Here is a 25,324-nt window from a genome sequence, read left to right on the forward strand (position 1 = left end):
CCCACTTCCACTCACACTTTAAAGTAGCCCAAATTCCATTTTTGTTCATTTTGGCATTTTCAAAGACATCCCAGTTCTCACTAAAACTTCACATATTAATACGAAGGAAACTTGAACAAGGCAACCATTCTATTAAAGCTCAATAGAGCTCCCCAAATATCTAGAGCATATATTTTAGTTGCAGCAGACTGGTTACTGCAGGAAATTATAGTAATGACATAAAAACAATCATAAATTTGACTTTTTACCAACAAAGAATTTTTGACAGGGCTCGATTGTGGTGAAGTTTCCCCTGAGGACTTCTGGAATGGAGAACTGAGTTGAAAACTCTTGGTCTGACTAGAATGTGATGGTTGCCGTTTCCTACAACAAAAAGACATTGGTTAGAGGTGGTCTAAAATGTCAAATAAACAAGAGTCCCAGCTCTAATGCTTTGTCAAATATGCTGCTGTATTCAGTACTGCGTACGAACAAGTGTTACACAGTATCTTCTGCATCATACATGTGAACTGAGTTACAATATTCTTCATATTCCTTAAATTTCTATTTTAATACAAATGGTTTTAAATGAATCTCACCATTACAGCACTTTGAAGGCAGCAGAGATGAGAGCAACAGCATGAGCTCAATGTGAACAAGCATGTGCAATTGACAGAAAGAGGAAAAAATCCTCATGATCGGTGCAATGTTCTTTTACAGGCCATATGGTGCTAATTAGAAAACAGAAAATTTCTAAAGTCATATCAACCGGTAAAGTTCTTCAGTAAATCTATGGTCTGCAAACCACATTATTAACTGATTGCAACCAAAGTGATAGGAATGCTACAATTGGCCTAAATACCACCAGGCTGGTGAGTTGATCATTAATTAGCAAGGTTCCCTGATCTGGATCACTATTCAGCGATCCTTGCCAAAGGTTTACTTGCACAATTTAGGTGAAAGCAATATCAGAATCTGCTACAATGCCAGTAGCCATTGAACTCTACTTCAATATGATTCATTGCCTTCAGAAGGGGCGGGGGGAGAAAACTGCAGGCTTCAGCAAAAATAAAAGGTACTGCTGATGAAAGCAATATCAAACACGTTGAACACTGTCACTGAAAGCTGCAAAGCGTGCCAAGAACTGTATCTTGAAAGGTTTCAAAGCCAGCTCAACCTTCAATGCTTCAACTATGTAACAAAATCACAGGTTGAGTGTAATGTAGACTCAACACCGACTTAGGAATGGATTGACTACTTCTAGTTGGACAAAGAAGTGGTGGCATCTCTATCTCTGGGCCAGAAGCTCTGGGTTCAAGTCCCACTTAAGGACTTCATGGCCACAGGCGCACAATGTGGCCAATCAGCTTGATTGTCAGCCTGTAAATCCTTCCAATATGCCTGATGGCAGGAGGTAAAGAGCGGGAGAATTTCCTGGTCAGCCATATTGCAGGAGTCAATGCCAAACCACTGCAGTACTTTGCGAAGCATAATCATGGACCAATCCAATGTAAGTCCATGGTCTTGAATGCCCTCTTAGGGTATGCACCTGAAGGAGGAGGAGGAGTTGGACAAGGGTACGTTGTTCTTGGTTCTGGTCCTTGTGGGTATATTGTAACAATTCATGGACTTCTGTTATTGTAATGTATATTTTGTCTTTGTATTTTATTTGTTCTATATCAAAAATAACAGTTCTCTACATTTCTTCACTTCATCTTTCTGCAGTTGTCTTTTTAGCTCAGTTTACTTTTCTGCCAACCTAATAGACTCCAGTCACTTCTTCAGCAACTATGTTGCACCAATGTTCTCATAAAAGTACTTTATCTTATCCTTCAGAATTCCTATGAAATAATGAGTTCAGCGAGGTATAATGGGGCTAAGACCTCACGCTATATATATTTTATATATATCACCATGGCTAATTCCTAAAATTTTAAAATTGGACAATGACCTTTTAAAATGACTGAAGCCATGTCTGGCTGTGACCTCTGAACAATAGGAGCTCATCTGGCAGTATCAAAGAAATTTGCACCTTGTTATCTCTGAAGAGACACCAACAACCCCTGTGGGTTGCAGAGGCCACATTGAAAGGGAATTATACAAAGGTCATTTACATTCCATAAGCCAAGTGTGGACAACCAGAGCCGAGTCGTCTGCTGGAACGAAGCACCCTGCAACCTTCCTTTCAAATTCTTAATGGTTGGAACATTAACACACTTAGGAACCCAGACAAAGGAATATACACCCTTTGTCAAAGCCAAAGCAGAGAAATGGGAATCATATGAACCCACTAGCTGGGAGAACCAGTCATGTACTGTCTTGGTGTACTGCAAATCAGTTTGCCATCTTCCACCTACCATGCAGCAGCACAAAAAAGGGGCTCTGTCCAGGTTTGAATCCCTGGCCCCATCTACATGGTTTCTACTGGAACTTCTATACCATTAGTACAAGACTAATTCATCTGTGTGTGCCTATCTCATCATGGAAGTCATCTTCACATGGAAAAGTTAATTATCCAGCATCAGTTTTCAACCTACTGTCCTCTGTGAAGGAATACACCATTGGACTTTGATTCTGGACTCTGGACTCACATGAAACAATAATTCTTTATTCTCTGGTCTTTGTCCTGTAAATTTTACCTTCTCTATCCCTCGCTTATTGTATGATTGCACAGGGGGCTACATAGCGACACCCCCTCCTACGTTTTGATGTGTGTGAATAAACTAACCCTCTGAGTGCACCCTATCTCGAGTTTGCTGTGGGATTAATAGAAATTGGATCACATCAAATCTGAGGGGTTGGGAAATATGCCACCACTTATAAAGGAAGAAATCAAAATCAAAACATTTTTCTGTTTACGGACGGGTGCTGAGAGGAAATATTAGCGCTGCTAAAATTAAACTCCTTCCTGTCCATAACAAGGGACAAATTGGTAAAACCACTAAAGCTGTTTTAGGAAATGGCAAAAATAGTGAATGGATTTTTCACAACTGTTTTCTCAAAGGAATACTACATTAATAAGTTTCCATCATAATAAATGCATCTCATGCTTTTAAAAGCTAGTAAAGAATGTGTTATGCAAAAACTGAAAGAATTTAATATTAACAAGACTGAATCAGATGGGACGATTATAGGTTTTCAAGAAATTAAGTGGAGAAAATTAATGATACTTTGGTTGATACTTTATTGCACACCATAAAAACTGGAATAACATCAGAGGATTGGAAGATTGCAAACGTAGTTCAGATACTCAAAACAGTAAACAAGAACACTTGTAATAAAACTCTTAGCCTACCAATCATAGTGGGAAAACACAGAAAACGTTACACATGATGCTGTAAATGAACACTTGAGTACAGATATGCAGAGCATGGCTTTCGAATTAAAGGGCCGCACCTAGCAAACCGATTGGAATTTTTTGAAGAGGTAACTATGCTATAGGACATGGGCAATCCAATACGCATAGTTTACCTGGATTTTCAAAAGGCATTCATAATTTCATAAGAAATATGAGTAGGCGGCCATTCGGCCCATCAAACCTGCTCCACCATTCAGTACGGTAATAGCTCATCTGATTGTGGCCTTAGCAGCACTTTCTTGCCTGTCTCTCATAACCCTTGACTCCCTCGTCAATCAAAAGAATTCCACGAAGCTTTTTATGCAAAATTAGTAAGGAAGGTTAAAGCTCATGAAATAGGTCAGGTGTTTAGTCAGATTTGGCGTCCATAACTGTTGTGATTGTTTAAAATGGAATGGCAATTGCAACAATGGTAAAATGTGAAGGAAAATCAGATCACTTATGAAAATTGCCTGAATAAATCATAAATGGTTCCAACTGCAACTACTCAGGAACTATTAATCTAAAATGTAACAAGTACTAATGGGTTTTTTTGTGTCATCATCTGTTAGCAAGAATTTCTAGCATTACTCACAGCACAAAATCACCCTGAACTTGGGAATCTCAATCAGAGGGACGGCAGGGTGACCTCTGCAGGAACTGGTAAATATTTGACTAGTGCAATCAATGGTGCTCGTCCAAGATTTCAGCAGAAGCATATTGCGATGGAGAAAAAAAAATCATCGTGTTCAGACATGACCCACCCTAGGATTGTTTGGCGTTGACTCTGGGTAACCAAAATGGAAAAATGTTCCATTTCCCAGCACTAATAACTCTCACTTTCATAAACACAAAATTTACTGAATGATGAAAAAATAAGTTAAAAAAATTCAGCATTTACTTTGTTTATTTGTACCTGCAAAGGTGTTTAAGAATGTTTACTTAATGTACACTTAGTATTAAAGTTACCAAATCGTATCTCCACAAAAAAGTAGGAAAACAGGCAACAAATAACTGTTAGCTACCCAGGCCAAAAGCTAGTACAAAATTCCCTGACACTTAATGGAAACTAAACTACTTATTCGTACAAAAAACGATAACGAGTGTGACCATGAGGTACGTAGACTATTGTATGTTTTGGTGGTACACCTTACAAAGTGAAAATACAACTAATAGAGAGTGACTCCCCTTGACATCAAGGCTGCACTTGACTGAGTGTGGCATCAGGAGCCCTAGCAAAACTGGAGTCAATGGGAATCAGGGGGAAAACTCTCCACTGGTTGGAGTCATACCTAGCACAAAGGAAGATGGTTGTGGTTGTTGGAGGTCAGTCATCTTGGCTTCAGGACATCAACGCAGGAGTTCTTCAGGGTAGTGTCCTCGGCCCAAACATTTTAAGCTGCTTCATCAATTACCTTCCCTCCATCATAAGGTCAGAAGTGGGGATGTTCGCTGCTGATTGCACAATGTTCAGCACCATTCGCAACTCCTCAGTTACTGAAGCAGTCTATGTCCAAACGCAGCAAAACCTGGACAATATCCAGGTTTCGGCTGACAAATGGCAAGTAACATTCGTGCCACACAAGTGCCAGGCAATGACCATTTCCAACAAGTGAGAATCTAACCATCGCTCCTTGACATTCAATGGCATTCCCATTACTGAATCCCCCACTATCAACATCCTGGGGGTTACCATTGACCAGAAACTGAACTGGGCTAGCCATATAAATACTGTGGCTACAAGAGCAGGTCAGGGGCTAGGTATCGTGCAATGAGTAACTCACCTCTTGACTCCCCAAAGCCTGTCCACTATCTACAAGACATAAGTCAGGAGTGTGATGGAATACTCCCTAGTTGCCTGGATGAGTGCAGCTCCCAAAACACTGAAGAAGCTTGACACCATCCAGGACAAAGCAGCCCATTCGATTGGCTCCACATCCACAAACATACACTCCCTCCACCACCAACGCACAGTAGCAGCAGTGTATACCATCTACAAGATGCACTGCAAGAATTAACCAAGGGTCCTTAGACAGCACCTTCCAGACCCATGGCCACTATCATCTAGAAGGACAATGGCAGCAGATAGATGGGAACACCACCACCTGGAAGTTCTCCTCCAAGTCACTCACCACCCTAACTTGGAAATCTATCACCATTTCTTCACTGTCGCTGGGTTGTAATCCTGGAACTCCCTTCCTAACTGTACTACGGGTATACGTACACCACATGGACTGCAGCGGTTCAAGAAGGCAGTTCACCACCACCTTCTCAAGGGCACCTAGGGATAGGCAATAAATGCTGGCCCAGCCAGCGAAGCCCACATCCCGTGAATGAATAAAGAAAAATACAACTGCAGAAATGTGAAAATGTATAGATTTACTCAATCTTTGAACTGTGAATGCCTGCAATTTGTTTTCCATTGGCTAAATAAATTGTTCTAACCTGATACTTTACATTTGCTTACATTCTGTTATTAATGTGCACTTAGTCAGCATTTACTCAAGATTTGAGGAAGCCCACATCAGGTCTACCATTTCAACAAGTATTCCTAACACACACATGCCCCACAGCAGTTGTGGGTGTTCACTGTGTTATTGCAATGACACATGTCGACTGAGTGACCTGTGATCTGAGAAGGCAGACTGTCTTAAATATTCTCGACGAATCCAGACAAACACAAATTACTGTGGGAAAGTCTTACCGGTATAAATCTTTACAGGTTTTCTGGTAAAGTGTGCTTTTATGGTAAACAGAACACAAACAGTTTGTTAACCACAGATACTGGAAAGTCCCAGGCATGAGATTTGTAAACTGTAATTTAACCACAGAGCCCATTGACAGATTTAAAGGGCTTTCACAGACAAAACATGTGAACTATAACTTCACATCCTTGATGACTCAGATGTTTTGGCATAGTTCCTGATTTCTTTATATTTTTATTGCAATGCTGGACACATAGGAAACTAGAGAGTTACAAAGCTGGTGCTAAAACGTAGATGTGTTTTGTGATCATCTTTCACGACTCAATGTGTTAAACTGATGGAGATCAAAGAAGATGGAATTTCATTTAAACAAGTTCTTAGTGAAGTAACCATCTAATGCTTCAACAGTGCATTTGATTATTTTACCGTGACAAGGTAGAGATGGCCAGAAGACAGCAAACCTTCCTGGGTGTATCTGATTCATTGAAGGAGGTATTATAGTCTGATATACAGTTACATAATTTAAACTAGTTTAAAATCCAGACAGCTTAATGTGCTTCATAACTTATAGTTAGTCACTCAACCAAAATGAAGGTACCGGTACCTGACCCTGTATCCAGGAAGCTCGGAACTGGATTCGGGGATTTTGGGCCCTACGCCTAGCATGTGCTTATAATACACAAAATAAAGTATGAAAAATAAAGAATAAAATTATTTTATTCAAATTGCTACCCAGGGCAACAGCTTCGAATGTAGCTGGTTTTCGGGTCCTTCTGGATTTTGGGACGCCGAATAAGGGGTTCGGTACCTGTATTCACATTTCAAGGATCGAGTAGAGCTACATATTAACTAACACAACAGCAGAAATGCATGTCGTTACTTTGTAAGGCATACCATCAAAATACGGGGTTGGTTAGCTCAGTTGGCTGGATGGCTAGTGTGTGGTTCAGAATAACACAAACAGCACAGGTTTGATTCCTATTCTGGCTGAGGTAGACTTGGGACCTGCCTCCTCACCCTGCCCCTGAGATTGCAAGGCAATGGGAAGCCACCACTGACAAAAACTGTCAAGAAAAACAATTCAGAATTAAGCATCAGCAAACAACGAGCCAAGGCCAGAGCCCAATCGACCCAATTAAGTGGTCAATTAAGGGCCTCTTCCTGCCTCTGCTATTTTACCAGCAGCTGGGGGACTCTCCGCTGCCGGAGAGACTAGCAGTTGAATCATGGCAGCCTTTGGGGTGGGGGAACCTTCCTTTATGGGCACTACTTGTCCCACAGAGGGGGCACTGTCAATAATCATATCCGAGTGTGACAAATATATTTAAATTTTTTTGAAGTTGTTTTTATCAATAACAATTAGCTTCTTGACGTTATGACACAGGCTGGTTTAGACATAGCTTAATCTTAGCAGCAATACATTACACCATGAGTTACAATATAATACCTATCATTATGAGCCAGAATTCATAACATTAAGGGTAAACAATATCATGGGAGAGATTCTTACTGAGCTCACATGACATTGCTCGGGCATAGACTGGTTTGACATCTATTTGCTAAAGAGGAACTGTGGCTAGTCTGGTCAATGCCTCAAACTAATCTCTAGATATACCTATGTAAACCACTTCCCCACTTTTCAGGCCTATAGGAACGTGTTTAAATAGATACACCTGGAGATCAATTACAGCCTAATTGCTGTGGAAAATTTCTGTAGATTGGCAGCAGCTTATAAATCCCAGACTCCAGGCCTTGGTGAGAGGCTAAATTAACGTCTGAAAACTTAGCATGAATTGGCGGGTCTTCTCCTCTTTGAAAAAAACCTTCCAACGTTTTGAAGTGCATGGTCTGAAGCGTGAGAGAAGTGTATTTTATGAAGGCTTATATAAGAATATATGTATAGAAGTCTACCTTATTAGGTGTCTTCGAATCAATTGCTTTTCTTCGTCACTATAGCCAGGCCAATCCTGTTGGACTTCCTTGTAGAGCTCATCTTTTAGTGTAAAACTGTTGTCCTTTGAATTTAACTTTGCTACCTATAGGAAGAATGTAAAATGCATGCTTAGAGCAGAATAATCCAAATGAGCAAGTTGATGCCGAAAGAGAGGCTTTGAAACTATAATGACATTTTACCGGAATTACTAATCAAAGTAGGTTTTTGTGTGCATGGATGATTGGGAAACAAAAAGTCATGTAAAAAGTTTTTTAAAATTGCTGCAGAGTAAGTTCCAATAGAATAAGGATTACAATAAAGTATATTAAGTTTAATTTCAATAAAATAAAATTAAAATTTATATTCTTAATTGGGAGAGCACAAGAATATCCCCATGCAGTGTAAAGTAACTGCAACACCAGGCTAAACCTACTTCATGCTCAGATAATTATTTGAGTTTAAAATGTACTGCAGCAAATTGCTCATTCTACAATCCTGACCATTGATTGTATATTAGGACATTTCTCTAAATGAACTCGTAATGTAACATATTGGAGCCAGTTGGAGCATGCAGTTAAGATCACCAAGAGAACAAATTGGTGAGGTTAGGAGTTTTTTTTGCACAGAGGGTTATTAGGAGATGGGTTGCCACTTTAGGAACACAGAGCAAGGTCTACAGCCCTACCATTTCACCAGCTTTAAGGGATTGAGAATAAATGTATAGTGGCATGGTAACTAACTCACAGATTGAAACTGGCTACAGAAGTATGGATTTCAGCTAGTGGAAACGATGTAATATATTCCATTGTAAAACCCTAGTGTGTATGATCAACTCTCCGCAAGAGACATTTCAAATCTTCAAATTTCAGCTCAATTAAAACACTTAGTTTAAAAAAAGTAAATTTATGCGAGGATAGAGGCAGATACTTCGGCAGGTAACAGGATGAGGGAATTCTTATGAACATCACCTGCCTCACTCATGGTTAAGACCAGATAGAGTGCAAGCATCTTCAGCCAAAATTGCTGAGTGGGTGAGTTTGTTTGTTGAGTGGCTGCAGAGGCCAATGTGGAAGCCTGCCCAGGTGTACGTTATCCGCAAAAACAGGATAAATCTAACCCGGCCAATTATCATCAGGTCAGGAGGGAGGCTGGTCAATGGCAATTCCATTCATAACTCCTCTGACCATAAAGCGGCCCACATCAATGACCGCAGGACCGGAATAATATTCAGGCTTGGGCTGAAAAATGGCAGGTAGCATATGCTAAGTGGCTGGAATAAACATCTCAGATAAAAGAAAGTCAAGCCCTATCCCCTTGAGCTTCAACAGCAGCAGCAATGCCCAGTTTCCCACCGTTAACACCACTGGCTGCTAACTAAACTGGAACAATCATATCAATACTTGCTACAACAAAAGGGCCAAATCCACCTGACCCCTTAAAGCCTCAACATCAACCACAAGGCTAAAATGAGGAATGTGATGGGCACAGCTACAACAACTCTCAATGAATTCAATGTCATCCCAGGCAGAATCATTTGCTTCATCTTGATCAGCACTCCTGACACTGAACTCATTATCCAGCCCAACAATTGGAGGGGCAATAATGTGGCCAGTACCAACCACACCCCTAGAACAAATTTTTTTACAAAGAGCGTTATGATATACTTTGCAAGATTACTCGACTCAACCAGTGACACAGGCGTCTCTGTCATCACCACAATCCATCAAAATTCTGATAAGACATAATAATCACTAACGTTTTACATAAACTTACTCCATTTTATATTAAATGCTTTAATTAAGCTAAAATTTGAAGATTTGAAATTGATATTATGTCGGGTTGATCATACACACTAACGTTTTATAATGGGATATATTACATTATTTCCACTAGCTGAAACACTTCCACAGCAGATTTCAATCTGGAAGCAACTGGCCAAACTATCATACACTTATTCTCAATTCCCTAAAGCTAATAATTTGGGAGCACATGCTTACTGTTATATATACAAATACTGTATTTGGTTGATAATTAAAAAAAGATCAAAATGACTTAAAAGCTGCGATTTTGCTGATAAAAGGTATCACTAAGCATAATAAGCCAATTCCGATTACATACATGAAAGCATCAAAGCAAGCTCTATCTTCCAACCAACACTACTATTAACTGGTCATTTATCTCATGGCTGTTTGTGACATTTTGCACAAATCATCTCCTATATTATCACACAAAACAACAAAGCTACATTTCAAAATAGTTAACCGGCTGTAAAATGTGCTGTAATGGCACTAATGGCATTATATAAATCTCCTCTTTCATGTCATTGTGTAATATCTTTTCCATGTTAAAAATTGTTTTGAAAAACCTTATATTGGGTGAAAAATTTCAATTTTGGTGAAAAAAAACTTCAATCTTTTTCAAAAAACAACGAACCCGCGGCAGGAAAATAATTAAGTGCTGAGAATGCTATTCTAAATAAAAGATAACAAATAGTAGTTTTTAAATTTTAATTAGGGATTCTCGATGTTAAATGTTGATATAAGCTGTGCAACCGGAAATAAGGTTTGCGGACAGAAGCACATCTTGCACAAACTATTTAACATATATGGTATTTGAATTTAGATATTCCACACAGCATAGCTATGCTTACAGATAGCAGATGCCGTATATTAAACATCAACTTCATTTTGCCAAAAGCTGCATTTGAAATGGGTTCCACAAGAACACCATTAAACGATAGAAAATACAGACTTATTCTGATAGCTCCTGAGGGCTTTCAGATTTTAAATGGTTCAACTTAAGCAATATCTTAGTTTTCAAAATACCTGGAAAAAAATACACTACGGTCTACAAATTATTTGTGTTGTCCAGGTCTATGCAAAAACAATTAATTACTAAAAACTCCATATTATGTACACAAATCCTGATGCAAAAAAAGCTAAACTACCAGTACATCCCTCCAGCTCGTGGGAAAATCTGCAGTTTTACAAGATTAGGGCTTTATACAAAGTGATGCATATTCTATTACTTTGCTATTACGGTGGAATTCCCCACTTCTGGTGTTCCCTTTAAAAGCATAATTTGTGATTAGGTGCATACTGAGATTGAATAGAGGCAAACTTATTCCTTTTACCATTACTTTTCAATCCGTTTTTTTTTGTTATTGGCAGGTTCCTAATGAGTCCAAAACGACTTTCTGCTGTTCTGTAAATATATTTAAGCCAATCTGGTGTTAATGTGACGTTGGCTATCCATTTGTAATACTGCCCAAGTGTGATCAACATGCTTGATGAAATAAATAAAATGTAAAGCACTAGTTAAATTTCCACAATTTAAATTTATTTGTAAATAAAAAAATAAATCTTAACTGCAATTGTCTACAATAATCAGTCACTCAGAACAGGCATATATTGACTTGAGATGTTGAATCTATCGGGTGAAAATACTTAAGAGTATGCAATGCCTTTGCATATCTATGATATTTTATATATTTGCCTATCTATGCAAACATATTTAGATTCAGAAGAAGCTGGACACTGTGTGAGAGATGGAAATGTTATAGCCTAGTGATGTTCCTACAATGCTGGTCATTGGGAATGCGATGCCTTTTAACTGTTTTTGTGACACAAATAGAGAAAGAGTAAATGGCATTAGAGTTATTGTTGAAGTGTTTTGCATTATCAAAATGTACTTGAGGCATTAAGAATAATAGGAAAATAAGAATTTTAATACATTTTGCATGTTGGATTAGAACTGGATTAAAGTAAAGCAATAGTTAAATTCATAGGACGTGAACACAAGAGAATCATTTGTAAAAAGATAAATCCTAACTGCAATTGTCTACATCAGTCACTCAGAACAAGTACCTGCATGTATTGATTTGAGATGATGAATCTTGTTAGAAGTGATGAAATGCCTGTTATTCCTCTACATAAAGCAGCTTCCTCAGTAATTTTTATTCCACACACATTAGAAACCAAGTAACTTTAAACATGACAGATAGCATTCTTTTCTTTGAAACTATAGCAAATGAAAAAATAATACAGCTACTTCTTAAAGGAACAATCTTGCAAACAAGGAGAAGAAAAAGGAGGCAGGATTAGCAACTGACACTGGGGGATATTGGGGCTGGCAAGGCTGGTGTGAAGGTGGGCACTGGCCTGAATTGCCAGCATTACAAGCTGAACTCAGGGCTGAAGGGCAATGCTTTATGGCTGGCAAAGCCTGTCAATTGGTCTGGTGACATAAGGGTTTTATAAGGGTTTTCCCAGAGCAGGGCAAGGAAGTAAAACAGTGGGATCGGTCAACAGGTCAGGCGGCAAAGGGATTTCCTTAAGCAGGGCTGCAAATGAAAAAAAGTGATTTGGGCAGTAGCAATGCTTCTATTGAGTAGGGCCAGAAAACCTAAGTGAGGATTCAGGCCAGGGACTAAGCTTGAGAATGCGATGAGTGCAAATGGGGTTTTCATGGAGTGAGCTTGGGAATTTTTCTAAAATTACATCTAGAATTGGAGTTAGAATTGGGAGAAGTAAACAATGGGAGAATTTTGTATAAACTTAAAATAGAAAGTAAAACTTGGGAAACCACAAGCACAAAATGGTCGGCAGATGTGAGCAACTGGTCACAGAGTGGAGGGAGCACTGAATAGTTATCTATTAGAAGTAATAGAAAGTACATTGGAATAACATCTTTGAAAATGGTTAAATGCTTCAAGGCACATTGGGTAAAAAGTATTATTAAATTTTGACGATAAAAAACATAAGTGAGAAAGAAAAGAGAGCAATTGTTTGTGTACTAGTAGAGGGGTACATTGTACAGCGATGCCTCTAGTTGGGGCAGCAATTCTGTGAACAGGCACAGGTGAAAGGATTGGAGTTGTTTACGTGCACAAGCACGCTTATCATGAAAATGTCAACTAAACCAATTCTGAATTAAATTGGAAACAGATGGACTGTAAGTTATTTCCAGAGAACAGCCAGGTAAAACTAGCGGAATTGCAAACATCATGTCCATTGTGGCTCTGTTGTCAGGCTACATATACCATTTGCAGTTAAGTATTGAATGCTGTCGCGTGTTCCTATTGGCAAGGAGTTTCTTCCTCCAGGTTATATTCCCTTTGAAATTAATTTTTGTTAATTAATTATGTGATCTACCAATTAGCATCTTGTTTTTTTCTCTTAAGGTTTCTTAATAGCATGTCAGAGCGTCTGTAACTTCTGAAAATAGATTTCCACTAAACCCTTGCTCAGCCGAACCAGAACACCTGCAACATTTTCTCAAGAGGTGATTTTGTAACATTGTAAAGCATTTAGAAGAACATCTTATGTGAACAATATGTGAACATACTAATTGCTCCAGCATCAAGAGTCAGAGAGTTTTTTTTAATATGTGTGGAGTTAGTTATATGATTGAAACCCTTTGGTTTATAAAACTCAAAGGCAAAATTCATTGAACACTTGGAATTGGAAAATAAAATTAAAATTTGAATGGCTTATTTTTAAAAAAACACTGAAATGACTATGGGACAAGTTTAAAAGCTGCACTGAGATAAAGGCAAAACACTGCAGATGCTGGAAATCTGAAACAAAAACAGAAAATGCTGGAAAATCTCAGCAGGTCTGACAGCATCTCTGGAGAGAGAGACGGAGTTAACGTTTCGAGTCCATATGACTTTTCTTCAGAGCTAAAGGAAGGTAGAAATGTGGTGAAATATATACTGTTTAAGGGGGGGTGGAATGGGTGAAGCTGGATAGGAAGCCAGCGACAGGTGGAGGCAAAGGAGGGCAAAGGAGAGATTGCGAAAGATGTCATAAACAAAAGGTCAAAGCGTTATTAATAGTGGTGGTACTGGCTAAAGGAGGTGACATTAAGAGTGGAAAGCAGAATGTGATAATGGCAGGAGCAGGGTAAGCACTCTGGAAAGTGACAGATGGCCCTAGTGGAGGTGGAGGTGGGATGGGGGGAGGGGACAGTGGTGGGAAAAAAGATCCATAAGGCTAAAAGCTGGGGATAAAACAATGAATAAAAATGGAAATAAATTTAAATAATAATAATGAAAGTGGGGGGAAATAAATAAATAAATAATAAAAATATAAAAATGAATATAGAAAAAAGGGGAGGGTCAAAAAGGGATGGGGATGGAGGAGAGAGTTCATGGTCTGAAGTTGTTGAACTCAATGTTAAGTCTGGAAGGCTATAAAGTGCCTAATCAGAAGATGAGGTCCTGTTCCTCCAGTTTGCGTTGAGCTTCACTGGAACATTGCAGCAGGCCAAGGACGGACATGTGGGCATGAGAGCAGGGTGGTGTATTGAAATGGCAAGTGACAGCAAGGTCTGGGTCATGCTTGCGGACAGACCAAAGGTGTTCCGCAAAGCGGTCAACCAGTCTGCGTTTGGTCTCCCCAATGTAGAGGAGACTGTATTGGGAGCAGCGAATGCAGCAGACCAAATTGAGGGAAGTGCAAGTGAAGCGCTACTTCAGGTGAAAGGAGCATTTGGGCCCTTGGATGGTGAGGGGGGAAAGTAAAGGGGCAGGTGTTGCACCTTCTGCAATTGCATGGGGAAGGTGCCGTGGGAGGGGGTTGAGGTTTTGGTGGTGATGGAGGAATGGAACAGGGTGTCCCGGGGGGAACAGTCCCTCCCTTCACTCCCCTCCATGGGCATTCCATAGGGACCATTCCCTCCGGGACACCCTGTTTCATTCCTCCAATACCCCCAACACCTCAACCCCCTCCCACAGCACCTTCCCATGCAATCGCAGAAGGTGCAACACCTGCCCCTTTACTTCCCCTCACCCCACCTCCACTAGGGCCATCTGTCACTTTCCAGAGTGCTTACCCTGCTCCTGCCATTATCACATTCTGCTTTCCACTCTTAATGTCACCATTAGCACCTCCTTTAGCCAGTACCACCACAATTAACAATGCTTTGACGTTTTGTTTATGACATCTTTCGCAGTCCCTCCTTTGCCTCCACCTATCGCTGGCCTTCTATCCAGCTTCACCTATTCCACCCACCTTAAACAGTATACATTTCACCACATTTCTACCTCCCTTTAGTTCTGGAGAAAAAGTCATATGGACTCGAAACGTTAACTCTGTCTTTCTCTCCAGAGATGCTGTCAGACCTGCTGATATTTTCCAGCATTTTGTGTTTTTGTTTAAAAGCCACAAACTAGGTCAACCAAAGCAATTCATTCTACAAAATAGCACAGGCTGAAAGGTATCAGGAAATTGAGAATTACATTCAAATTTGTGACAATCTTATCAAAAAACATACAGTAACGGTACACTTAGTGACAAACTGAAAACTGTGTTCCACTAAATAATTTTATAAAAATATTTGGCAATACACTAACAGACACTACACCAAGTTGTACAACGTGCCACATTCCTCCACTTTGAATTATTTGCTGTGTTACAGGTGGACTATAGAAGAACAGTTCCCCATAGGAAGGAAACATGGACTACAATTTACCTCTAATCATTCCCTGCAAAAGTAGCGGCTTAAAAATGGCACAGCACAAGACCTTGGAACAGGGAGTCAACTGAGGCAAAGAAGATGAACGGTTCAAGAGAAAGGAAAGGCAGAGAAGTATTTTCTTCATATCAAGATTAATAACGACCATTTCACGAGGCCTTATGTTGAAATTGAGATGGGAGCTGTACAATATCTTCTGCTTTAAAAATCAGATCACGGCTCCACTTTCACCATAGGATTTGATGAAACATTCCTAACACCAAAGGATATATCCTTCTTGCTTCCACAATCTTGCAAAACCAACTCATGATTATCCCCAGCGTACTGTAAATTTATACTGAAGTAAATGGATGCTACACTCAAATGATCATGCCGTCTGGCTTCTGTAATTTTTTTTTAAAAAGCGCTGAAATTTTTGTTTTTCAAGTTTTCAAATTCAGAAAAACACAGCACCAAATAAATAGATTAATGTGCAAAACCACTAAAATCGGTCTTAAATTTTGGTGCAAGAATTATGCAACTTAAACACTACAGTGTAGTGCCTTATTAGAAATGCAATATTTACATTCATAGTAAGGACCAATTTTTTTTTTTAAAAGTTACATTATTACAATTCATAGTTATCAACATGAATGATTGGGTCTTGTCTGAATTTAGTTACTATAAGCCAGCTAGAGCAGATTACCCTTTTCATTGGACATCTTTTAGATTACAATGACTTCCAACTTCATGCCTCAGTGATTGCGCTCTTGCCTCTCAGTTAGAAGATAATGGCTTCAAAGATGAGAGATGCTGTCTTTTCAATGATGCATTAAACTGATACGCAATCTCCTCTCTAAGGTGGATCTACAAGATTTCATGACACTATTTGAAGAAGACCAGGAGATCCTGTTGCTTTTCTGGAAAATATTTATTCCTCAATCAACATTCCCGAAGCAGATTATCTCATCTATATCAATGATGTTTAGTATATTGCTGTGGACACATCAGCTACCTCATTTCCTTAAAATTACAGCAGTGACTATACTTCATTGGCTTTGGTTCATCTTGAGGTTAGGAAAGACGCTATACAAATTCAAGTTCTTTGTGTTTTTCTCACCTGGTCCAATACTAATGAAAGTTCAGCTTTGTCCTTTGGATTTGCTTTCTCTCTCTCCAACCATAGAATCAATTCAGGCTTTTTATATGGCTTCAAAGCCAAAAGGTGGATGACACGATCTTTAAGAGGCCTTTGGGTAACTGTACTGGCATGGTTTTTCTTCACCCCAAAGCATGGATTCATGGTGGGAGAATGTTTTCTAAGCGGAATACCATCAGCAGCTGGGCTTGCAGCTTGCTTTCGAATATGGACTGGCTTTCGTACACCTAGGAAGCAAAGCTGGATTTTAAATGGTGATAAACATGCTGGATAACCAAAAAAAATATTAACAATGCCTTCTTTATATAAAGGAAAGATTCCAATGGGCTGTGATGAATCAGTAGACTACTGAATGGACTTATGTACCACAAATACAATATAAGATTGACTGCACATACTTATGTAGAAGTCGAAATTTTGGGACCAATATTTTAGATCAAAAGTCAAAGGGTCGACTTTTACACAGGTAATTTTTTCGAGGGATTGACATGAGTGCTTGGTTTGGGCCACAATGAGTGGACAAGGTGATCATTAGAGGCTAGGAAGCTGAGGTATTGCCAAATTAATTTAAATAGTTCTTAAATCCATTATAAAAGGGAGCTGACATCTGTTAAATAAACCTTTCAAATCCCGATCCTCTGCTCAATATTCTTAACTATATACTGCTGCAAAAATAACACCAGTCTGTAATTACATTTCTACTGCATTTTATAAAAATATCCTACCTTTGCTACAGTTTTTGAGTGATTTTTTTTCATTCATTCATGGAATGGGGCATCACTGGCTAGGTCAGCATTTATTGCCCATCCCTAATTGCCCTTGAGAACTGAGTGGCTTGCCAGGCCATTTCAGAGGGCATTTAAGAGTCAATCATATTGCTGCAGATCTGGAGTCACATGTTGGCCAGACCAGGTAAGGGGTGGTAGATTTCTTTTCCTAAAGGACATTAGCGAACCAGATGGGTTTTTACGACAATCGGCAATGGTTTCATGGTCATCATTAGGCTTTTTCTTAAAAATTAGATTCAAATTTCACCATCTGCTGTGGCGGGATTTGAACCCAGGTCCCCACAGCATTACCGTGGCTCTCTGGATTATTATTCCAATGACAATACCACCACACCACCACCTCCCCCTTATGTTCTTGCACAATGTAAAGCTCCAGGCAATATTCTCTCCCTTCTTAAAAAGAAAATAAATCCGCATTTATAATCTCAGCTACTAACCCATCATTATAATTGTCTCTTTTTAACTTTTATGACAACTAGGACCTATTTTTTTGCTATCATTACCCATGTTGAGTAGTTTTTGGTCGGTTTCACTCTTGCCTTTCCAGTTGTAGCCCAAGCATTTAAAGCAATGGCTTCTCTCTTCCCAATCCCACATAACCCTTTGGTTGTGAGATTTCTGATCCCCTAAAAACTAGAAGAGTGAAAACCTATGGCTTTTAAAGCCGAAAGTCATGAGATTGACTTTTACATGAGAATGACTTTTATATGAGTATATATGGTGATTCAAAGGTGCAAGTTAAGGTATGGCTTGTTTTTGTAATCACACAAAGGCAGGAAGTATTTAAGGAGTTCAAAGTATTGTTTTCATATTTAGAGCAGAAGCATGCCATCTGTTGTAAACAACAAAATTATTTCAAGTTGTTACTTAGAATGGAATGCACAGTTTAATGATTTACATTTCATATCTTAATTGTTTCAAAATATTTGAATTTGAATGCAGTACAATAGCAGTTTTCTAAGTCATGCATTCTTACAATTCTTCAAATTCTATCTGGTTAGTTCTCTGGAAAAAGATGCAAGTTAAAAAGAAGAATATGTGTATACATAGTTTTATGCAGCAACATTGTACTCCTGGTCAGAATTATCTATTATAAATTATGGGTTTAAACATAACCAGTTGTTAGATACTTTGGAAACATGTCATGTATGATATAGTTTATGGGAAAATTAAATCCAGCAGCTAAATCCTCGTTTGATCTACGATTATGTCTGTTGCTTTAATTTGTGTACCAACTATTCAGTAAACTAACTGGAGAGCACTCCTAAGGCATGCAGCGTTTGCCATTCAATGGAAAGTAGAACAATTACTTTATCATAATTGCATTATGTAAGTTGTATACAGGTTATTAAGAGACCATTTTGCCACAGCTATATATATATCTAGTTACCAGAATGAAGCTGCACAAGCATCAATGTGCAGGTTGAGTGGATAAAATGTTATCAGTGCTTAATTCATTCTGGAATTTTTAGTGGCTAATTTACTTTAAAATATATTGACAATGTTTAATTAGGTGTACATTCAAACATTTCTAAATGTACTGCTAGTTAAAATAAATGAAGAAATATTTATCAGTAGTTACAACAGATAAATGATTTTTGGGGCAAAGATGCTACAGCTGCATTTTTGTAACCAGGCACAATTTAGTTTTCAACCAACTTGCCATGTTAGAGATTTAGCAACAAACCATAAGGTATATTTCTGCAAAAAACAAATTATTAGATTGGCTATCTGATGGAGTTTGGTACATTTTGTTGAATCAAGAATTGAACGTATACAGATTGTCATTTTAGTGTGGTATTTATACCTTGATATGACGACCCTGGTTTAATTTCTATAGTTGTTCGACTCCATGACTCCTTCTCCACTTGTGACATTCGTTCTCGAGTCATCTGGTAAGAGTCATCAGTGGCACAAACTGTGATTTTATCCTGAATACTTCCCAGGCAGTCAAGTTGGTCTCTTTCAAAACTGGTTTAAACAACAAATGCAGAACAAAACCGAGACTCAGCAACATATCCTTCAACAAGTATTCACTACAAGTATTCCAAAATATACTATCCTTCTATTAAACCTTTAACAAAACAAAAAAATCCATACGATGCCAATTTTAAAATAATTTGGACACACGAATACAAACAAAAGCACACCATCAGGAAATAGAAAAATCTCAAAGTGATGGTAATTGTACTTTAATCTGATCTAATATGGGATTATCTATTTTAAGGTGTGGTTGTTCTTGTTCTCTGAAGTTCACTCTGTAATGCATTGACTACACAATGGGTTGGGTCATTGTGCCTTAAAGATATTCCCTACCCAGTGGGTCTACTATTATCTGCAGATCGTCAACCCTTCAAATCAAAAGGCAAATTAACAAATCAACTGTTCTTTGTGATAAAAACACAAGAAACCATAAAGTTAAAAACATTTACTGGCTTGCTGAAAAGTAAACAGAAGTCCAATAAGCTGTGACCTGAATGGGGCATGAGTTTTTCTTCAGTTTCCAAGCATTCCTCATGAATTTGGACACAGTCCCTGCCAATTAAAATGTCCACATTTAAACAGGCACTTGTCTACATCAGCCAAAATGATAACCATTAGTTATTTGCATGAACGGCAGTTTCAAAGTTGCCAGTTTATAGCATCTTAAGTGTTCCCTTTATTTCAGGCAGATGCAACTCTACTTGCTCACCTGTAATATTATGAATGAAGAACACATGAAAAACTTACATTTAAAAAATATATATTGACTAATATATGTATTAACAAAAATAAATCATGAACAATAGTCCCAGCTGCTGAAATTCAGTGCTCTATTTAGGTGCTTGGGTTGTTTAAATAGTTGTTTGATAAAGGAGTTAGGATTTGTGTATTTTCCCTCCTCTTTGGCTGTTGCTGAAATGCTCCATCTGCTAATGACTGTTTCTGAATGATGAGTTCTGCCCTTGCTCCTCCAAGCTCCTAATAACTGTGTGCAGAGTGTGATTGGCGTTGTGGTCCTTGGTCAGATCTAAGGTACGATAGTATGGAGTTATGTTCAAATAGCAGTTACAACCACGTGAGGAGGGGTGAAATGACTTCCTTATTCTCCCACTTCAGGTTTAACTGTAACAGGATCTTTTAGAGAATTGAGAAAGAATGTGCTTTGCCGATTCAGTAAGAGTCTCACTATTTACACTTTGAGGTTGTAAAAAATTAATCAGATAGATTTTCTTAGGTGAAACAAAGAAGATGATAAATTTATTGAAACTATTTCCCAAGCTAAAAACAAACTAGGTGAAATGCAACACCATTTATACGGTCACGCACATTTGTCTGGGCCCACACATACTAGTGCAGATGGCAGAGTGAAAGAATAGGCTTATAGGATTTTTTTTAATAGTTCTTGAAAGATAAAAAAGAGTGAATGGTTAACTCTGTTCCTTGACTGGTCTCGATGCCGTGGTTCAACATTGTGGCAGTTTTGTTCAGCTGTCCTCCTGGTTGTAGTTGTATGGAGCAGATTTCCATGTTTTTTTTAAAAAGATCATCTCTGTTTGAGTCAGTTTTTCTTCTCAAAATGGTCACTTTGCAAACCGGGCACAGCACATCCGAGAGAGGGCGAACAGAGCTTCAATCAGCCAGTGTTCAGTGCAGCATTGTCTTTTTTTCTCCCCTCTCCTGCTTGGTAAGGCCCTTGAAGTATCTCGCTAGTTGTATATTCCTTCTATTAGTTCACGTCTGCTGCAGTTATTGTTTCAGAACAGGTAATTGCATTTTGATGTCTCATCTCAGAAATATTTCAAATATTTTAGGGTGGTGTGAATCAACAAGGGATGGGTCTTTCACACTCCTCAGGGGTTTCAGTGTCTGTCTTCATTCCACTTGGTGGAATGCAAAATTGTGTATATTGCAGCAGTCTGGGCAGTTTTCTTAATGTACATATAGGGTCCCAGTTTCTTTTAAAATCCAGCTAGGAAAAGAAAAATTAGAAATCGTATCTTCAAAAAGCACATCCTTGTAACATAGTGGTTCAGAGGATTGTGGATGCTGACAAGTGGTGCCAACATTCTTAAAGCATTACCACTGGGGCAAACACTCCCTTTATAAGCGGTGTTGACTGTAGCACAAATATTAGGTGCTCACTTAATGGCACCCATACACATGTTAGCGAAATCTCGTCATGTAACACATTTTAAGTTTGGGCCAACATTTGGAAGATCCCTTACCTTAAGCGCTCACACTCTCTATTCTTGAAGGCAGGAATTGGTCACTAAAATTAGTGACTAAAGATGGGGCTTCATTCCAAGCCTGACCAACAAATTTGCTCTCTTTAGAAAAAGGCTCAAGTATTAGAGCATGTATGAATAATGGTGCCCTCCATGCCACCATGCCATACATGGCTGATACACCAGGCTTAAAAAGCACACTGTGGTGTGATGGCATCTAATGAATTCAAAACACTCCCCTTATACAACAATAAATCCTGGACATAAAAGTCTTGAGACTGAAACAATGGGCTGGGATTTTAAATTACTTCAAAGGGCAGGGAGTTGGGATAGGGTTGATAGAGCACAGGGGACAGAGGTGTCAAGATCCCCTCACATGTTGTGGAGATCTAACTAAAAGTTCTCCTGCCCTACACAGCCCCAGCAAACAACAACTTCACAACTGCTCAGAAGACCTTATACTTACCTCAAGAACATAACCCGTGAGCTTGGGAGACATCTATACATGGGAAAACACATTTCTCCCTCAACATCTCTTATACCAATTCTTGAGGCAATGTGAGGCAATGGAAAATGCACGACTGCATTTGCAAAGGGAGATGCTTGAAGGACAGCCCCAAGTCTGTCTGCTGGTTTCACTGGTGCTTCATAAAACTCTCCAAATTCATTCTAACTTCATGCACAAACACGGTGCTCCCCTGAGGAAGTTACATTTCTGTTAAGATTTCTGTTAAGTCAGAATAAATTCTTGAGCCTCAACTATTCCAATGTTCTACTGGCCAGCCTCCCAGCTCCATAAACTAAAGCACACTTAAAATTCTGATTGCCGTATCTAATGCAAGTCCTGCTCACCCATTTACCCCATCATCACTCACCTACATTGACTCAACTTCACCGAAAGCTCCCTTTCTCTAAACATCCACCAGCCTGACAACAATCCCCAGAATTCGTCTGAAGAGGAGTCAAACGGACTGGAAACATTAACTCTGTTTCTCTCTCCACAGATGCTGCCAGACCTGCTGAGTTTTCCCAGTATTTTCTGTTTTTATTTCAGATTTCCAGCATCCGCAGTATTTTGTTTTGATCCCAGAACTCTTCATCCCTCTGACTCTGGATTCTTGTGTATTGCCCACTTCCTATACGCCATTAACAGTCATTCGTTCAGCTTTCTACGCATCTCATTTTGGAATTCCCTCCTTAACACCACTGCCACTATATCTCCAAGACCTTTCTTAGGATTCACTACTTTGACCAAACTTATGGTCATCCCCTAATATCTCTTCTTTGGCTTGCCATCCATTTTTGTCTGATTATTGATTATTTTCTCTGTTATTGAACTTTTCAAAAAAATATGTTTTGTCCCAGGTGATGTTATCTCTGTTGGAGAGGCAAAGCTTTTTTTAAAATGACAATCAAGGTTGATGAATCTTATATTTGTATCTTATGTGTGAATAAAAGAAAAGATCATCTACCTCATTGGATTTCCTCCAACTTATTAAAAGCTGCATCCTGTTTCCACTGCTGGAATTAAGACAGCCCTGAGTCACACACTGAGGATATCCTATAGTGGTAAATGCCCTCAGTGATATTGTTGACACTGGTATGGCCACCAACCCACAAAGTCACCTAATTCTACACCATATAAATGCCTCAGCCACACGTTGGAGAAGTTATTTGTTCTGATCTATTAATAAATAGAATCCTGGAACAGGTACATCCAGGTGCCCAGTCACCAGATAAATCTACTAATGATTGTTCACCTACAGTTAAGTTTAATTTTCAATTCCATTTGTTATAGAGTCATTACGGCATAGGAGGTGGTCAGTCAGCCCATCGAGTCCATGCCAGCTATATGTGGAGCAATCCAGTCCTATTCCCCTTCTCTATTCCTGTGGCCCTACAAGTCTAAACCATGGTTTTCCCAACTTGCAGGAGTTATTCTATACAGCAGCTTTTTGAATGTTATTAATAGAATCTAATTCAATGCTGTAGAACACTGTTAAATGTGCTAGATAAACTTCCATGGGCCAGCTTCCCATCTCCTGAGAGATTTGGTCTTGTGCCACAGAGCTGATTGCAATCCACTGTTGTTTTATAACCTTTGCTTAGGGATTGGCTTCACTTGGCTCCTGGGAGAAAATGGTTTGGCACATTATGCAGTCAGACACAAGGTCTATTAGGCTGTACAGTGTGGAAGTGACATTCTTGCTCTTATTTGTGAGGAGATGGATAAAAAGAAGGAATTACAATTTCTTGATCTAAATGGAAATGAACTACTATTAGACTGAAACCCAAGTGTGTCCAAAATCAATTACGACCAGAATGCTAAAGAAAATAAGGCAGAACAATGATGGGTGAATAAACTGAGACCAAAGCCAAAGTCTGAGTTTGCGTACGTCAAGAGGTCGAAAAGGAGAGCAACAGGAGCTGTCTTTATACAAGATTCAAATGTCTAAATGTAACAAGCTGGCTGGATGCCAGTTGGAACAAAATACCACAACTGATGCAGGTAGAAATTTAAAGCACAAGCATTGATTGTGATAACAAAGCCGGCCAATAAATACAGCCAAAAATAAGATGTTCGTTTTTAAAAATCTACATATATGTCATTAAAATCTTTGATGTGCTGATGATTTGCATTACATATCCTAATTACCACATGGCTGACAAGGCCATGTGGCTTCCATGGAATTATAAGTGGCAAACCCTTGCTGAAAGCAGCAATGTTTGACCACAACCCTCTCACTAAAGCAACAATTAAAATGGCCAAAATAATAAATTAATTCCTAAAGATAGTGTTAAAAATAAAAATCATAAAACAAATCTCCAAAAAGCTTTACAGTACAAATTTTCTCAGTTCACTGAAACTGCAGTTAATTTATGTGATTTTAATTTCTGAAGCATTTCTGTCCCATTTTAGGCCAGTTTCTGCTCTCATTAAGCAGTAGATCCAAGCCCGATACTTTATAACATTGAACGCTGGCAAAGTCACTCGAGATGTGCTTCAAAAATTGAAATCAGGGATTCAGCTGGAGTTAGACAATGAGGAAAAACATAAATTTTAAAGCCCATATTAAGTGCTGGTTGAGGGTGAGGTTGGTGGTGAGAACTCATTTATATATTGGAAGATGCTTATCTCCTTTTAGAGCTACCAAGGGGGCAATTCCATGGCACTGAGTTAGGGATAGCACTGAGTTAGGGATAGCACTGTTGTTACATGTGAGGGTGCCCTCCCACATCTCTGGTTTGCAGACCAGGTTCAGGGCACAAGGCAAATCCACCTTAACAACTCAATGTTGCACCAAGTACAACTAGAAACAGCAGCCATGGAGCTGGGCGTCCAGCCATCAGACAGCGCTCAAGTTTGAGTAGAAGGGTTGAACCCACATCAATATTACCATGGTGGGGTTCTTAAGTGCATCTCCTTCACAGGGCAACCGTCACCTCCTTTTGTCAATCACTGGCATTCCAAGAACCTGTTAGATGGAGGTGAGCAAGGGAATATGGGGGGGGGGGGGGCAGGAAGAGAAACTTGTTGATAGAAGGGGAGGAGAATGCAGATATTTTACATTCCTCAGAACCATCATATCTAATCAGCAAAAGAGCAGAGCGCAAAATTCGGTACAGGACTAAGATCAAGTGTAGGAGTCATAGATTTAAGTGTATGCTTCAGCCACATGAAAAACAAACAAGTATCAAAAGTAGATTGAAAATGTGTGAGCTGCACGTGCAGATGCACACAGAGACTGGGAGTCAA

The 25,324-nt window shown here is 39.0% G+C and overlaps 1 protein-coding gene across 2 annotated transcripts in view; it reads right to left on the reverse strand.

The window, feature by feature from the left end:
- The window catches only part of LOC144668400 (RNA polymerase II elongation factor ELL), a 93,431-nt gene that overhangs the window by 18,635 nt on the left and 49,472 nt on the right, over positions 1–25,324 (reverse strand). For both annotated transcript variants that reach the window (XM_078530409.1, XM_078530408.1), the window contains exons 4-7: positions 19,167–19,330; positions 16,533–16,798; positions 7,933–8,057; positions 249–363 (exon numbers count right to left, since the gene is read on the reverse strand). In XM_078530409.1, coding sequence (XP_078386535.1) covers positions 249–363; positions 7,933–8,057; positions 16,533–16,798; positions 19,167–19,330 — 670 coding nt within the window. The remainder of the gene's footprint in view (positions 1–248; positions 364–7,932; positions 8,058–16,532; positions 16,799–19,166; positions 19,331–25,324) is intronic.

Source organism: Cetorhinus maximus, chromosome 26 (genome assembly GCF_964194155.1).
Source record: "Cetorhinus maximus chromosome 26, sCetMax3.hap1.1, whole genome shotgun sequence".
Lineage (NCBI taxonomy): Eukaryota > Metazoa > Chordata > Chondrichthyes > Lamniformes > Cetorhinidae > Cetorhinus > Cetorhinus maximus.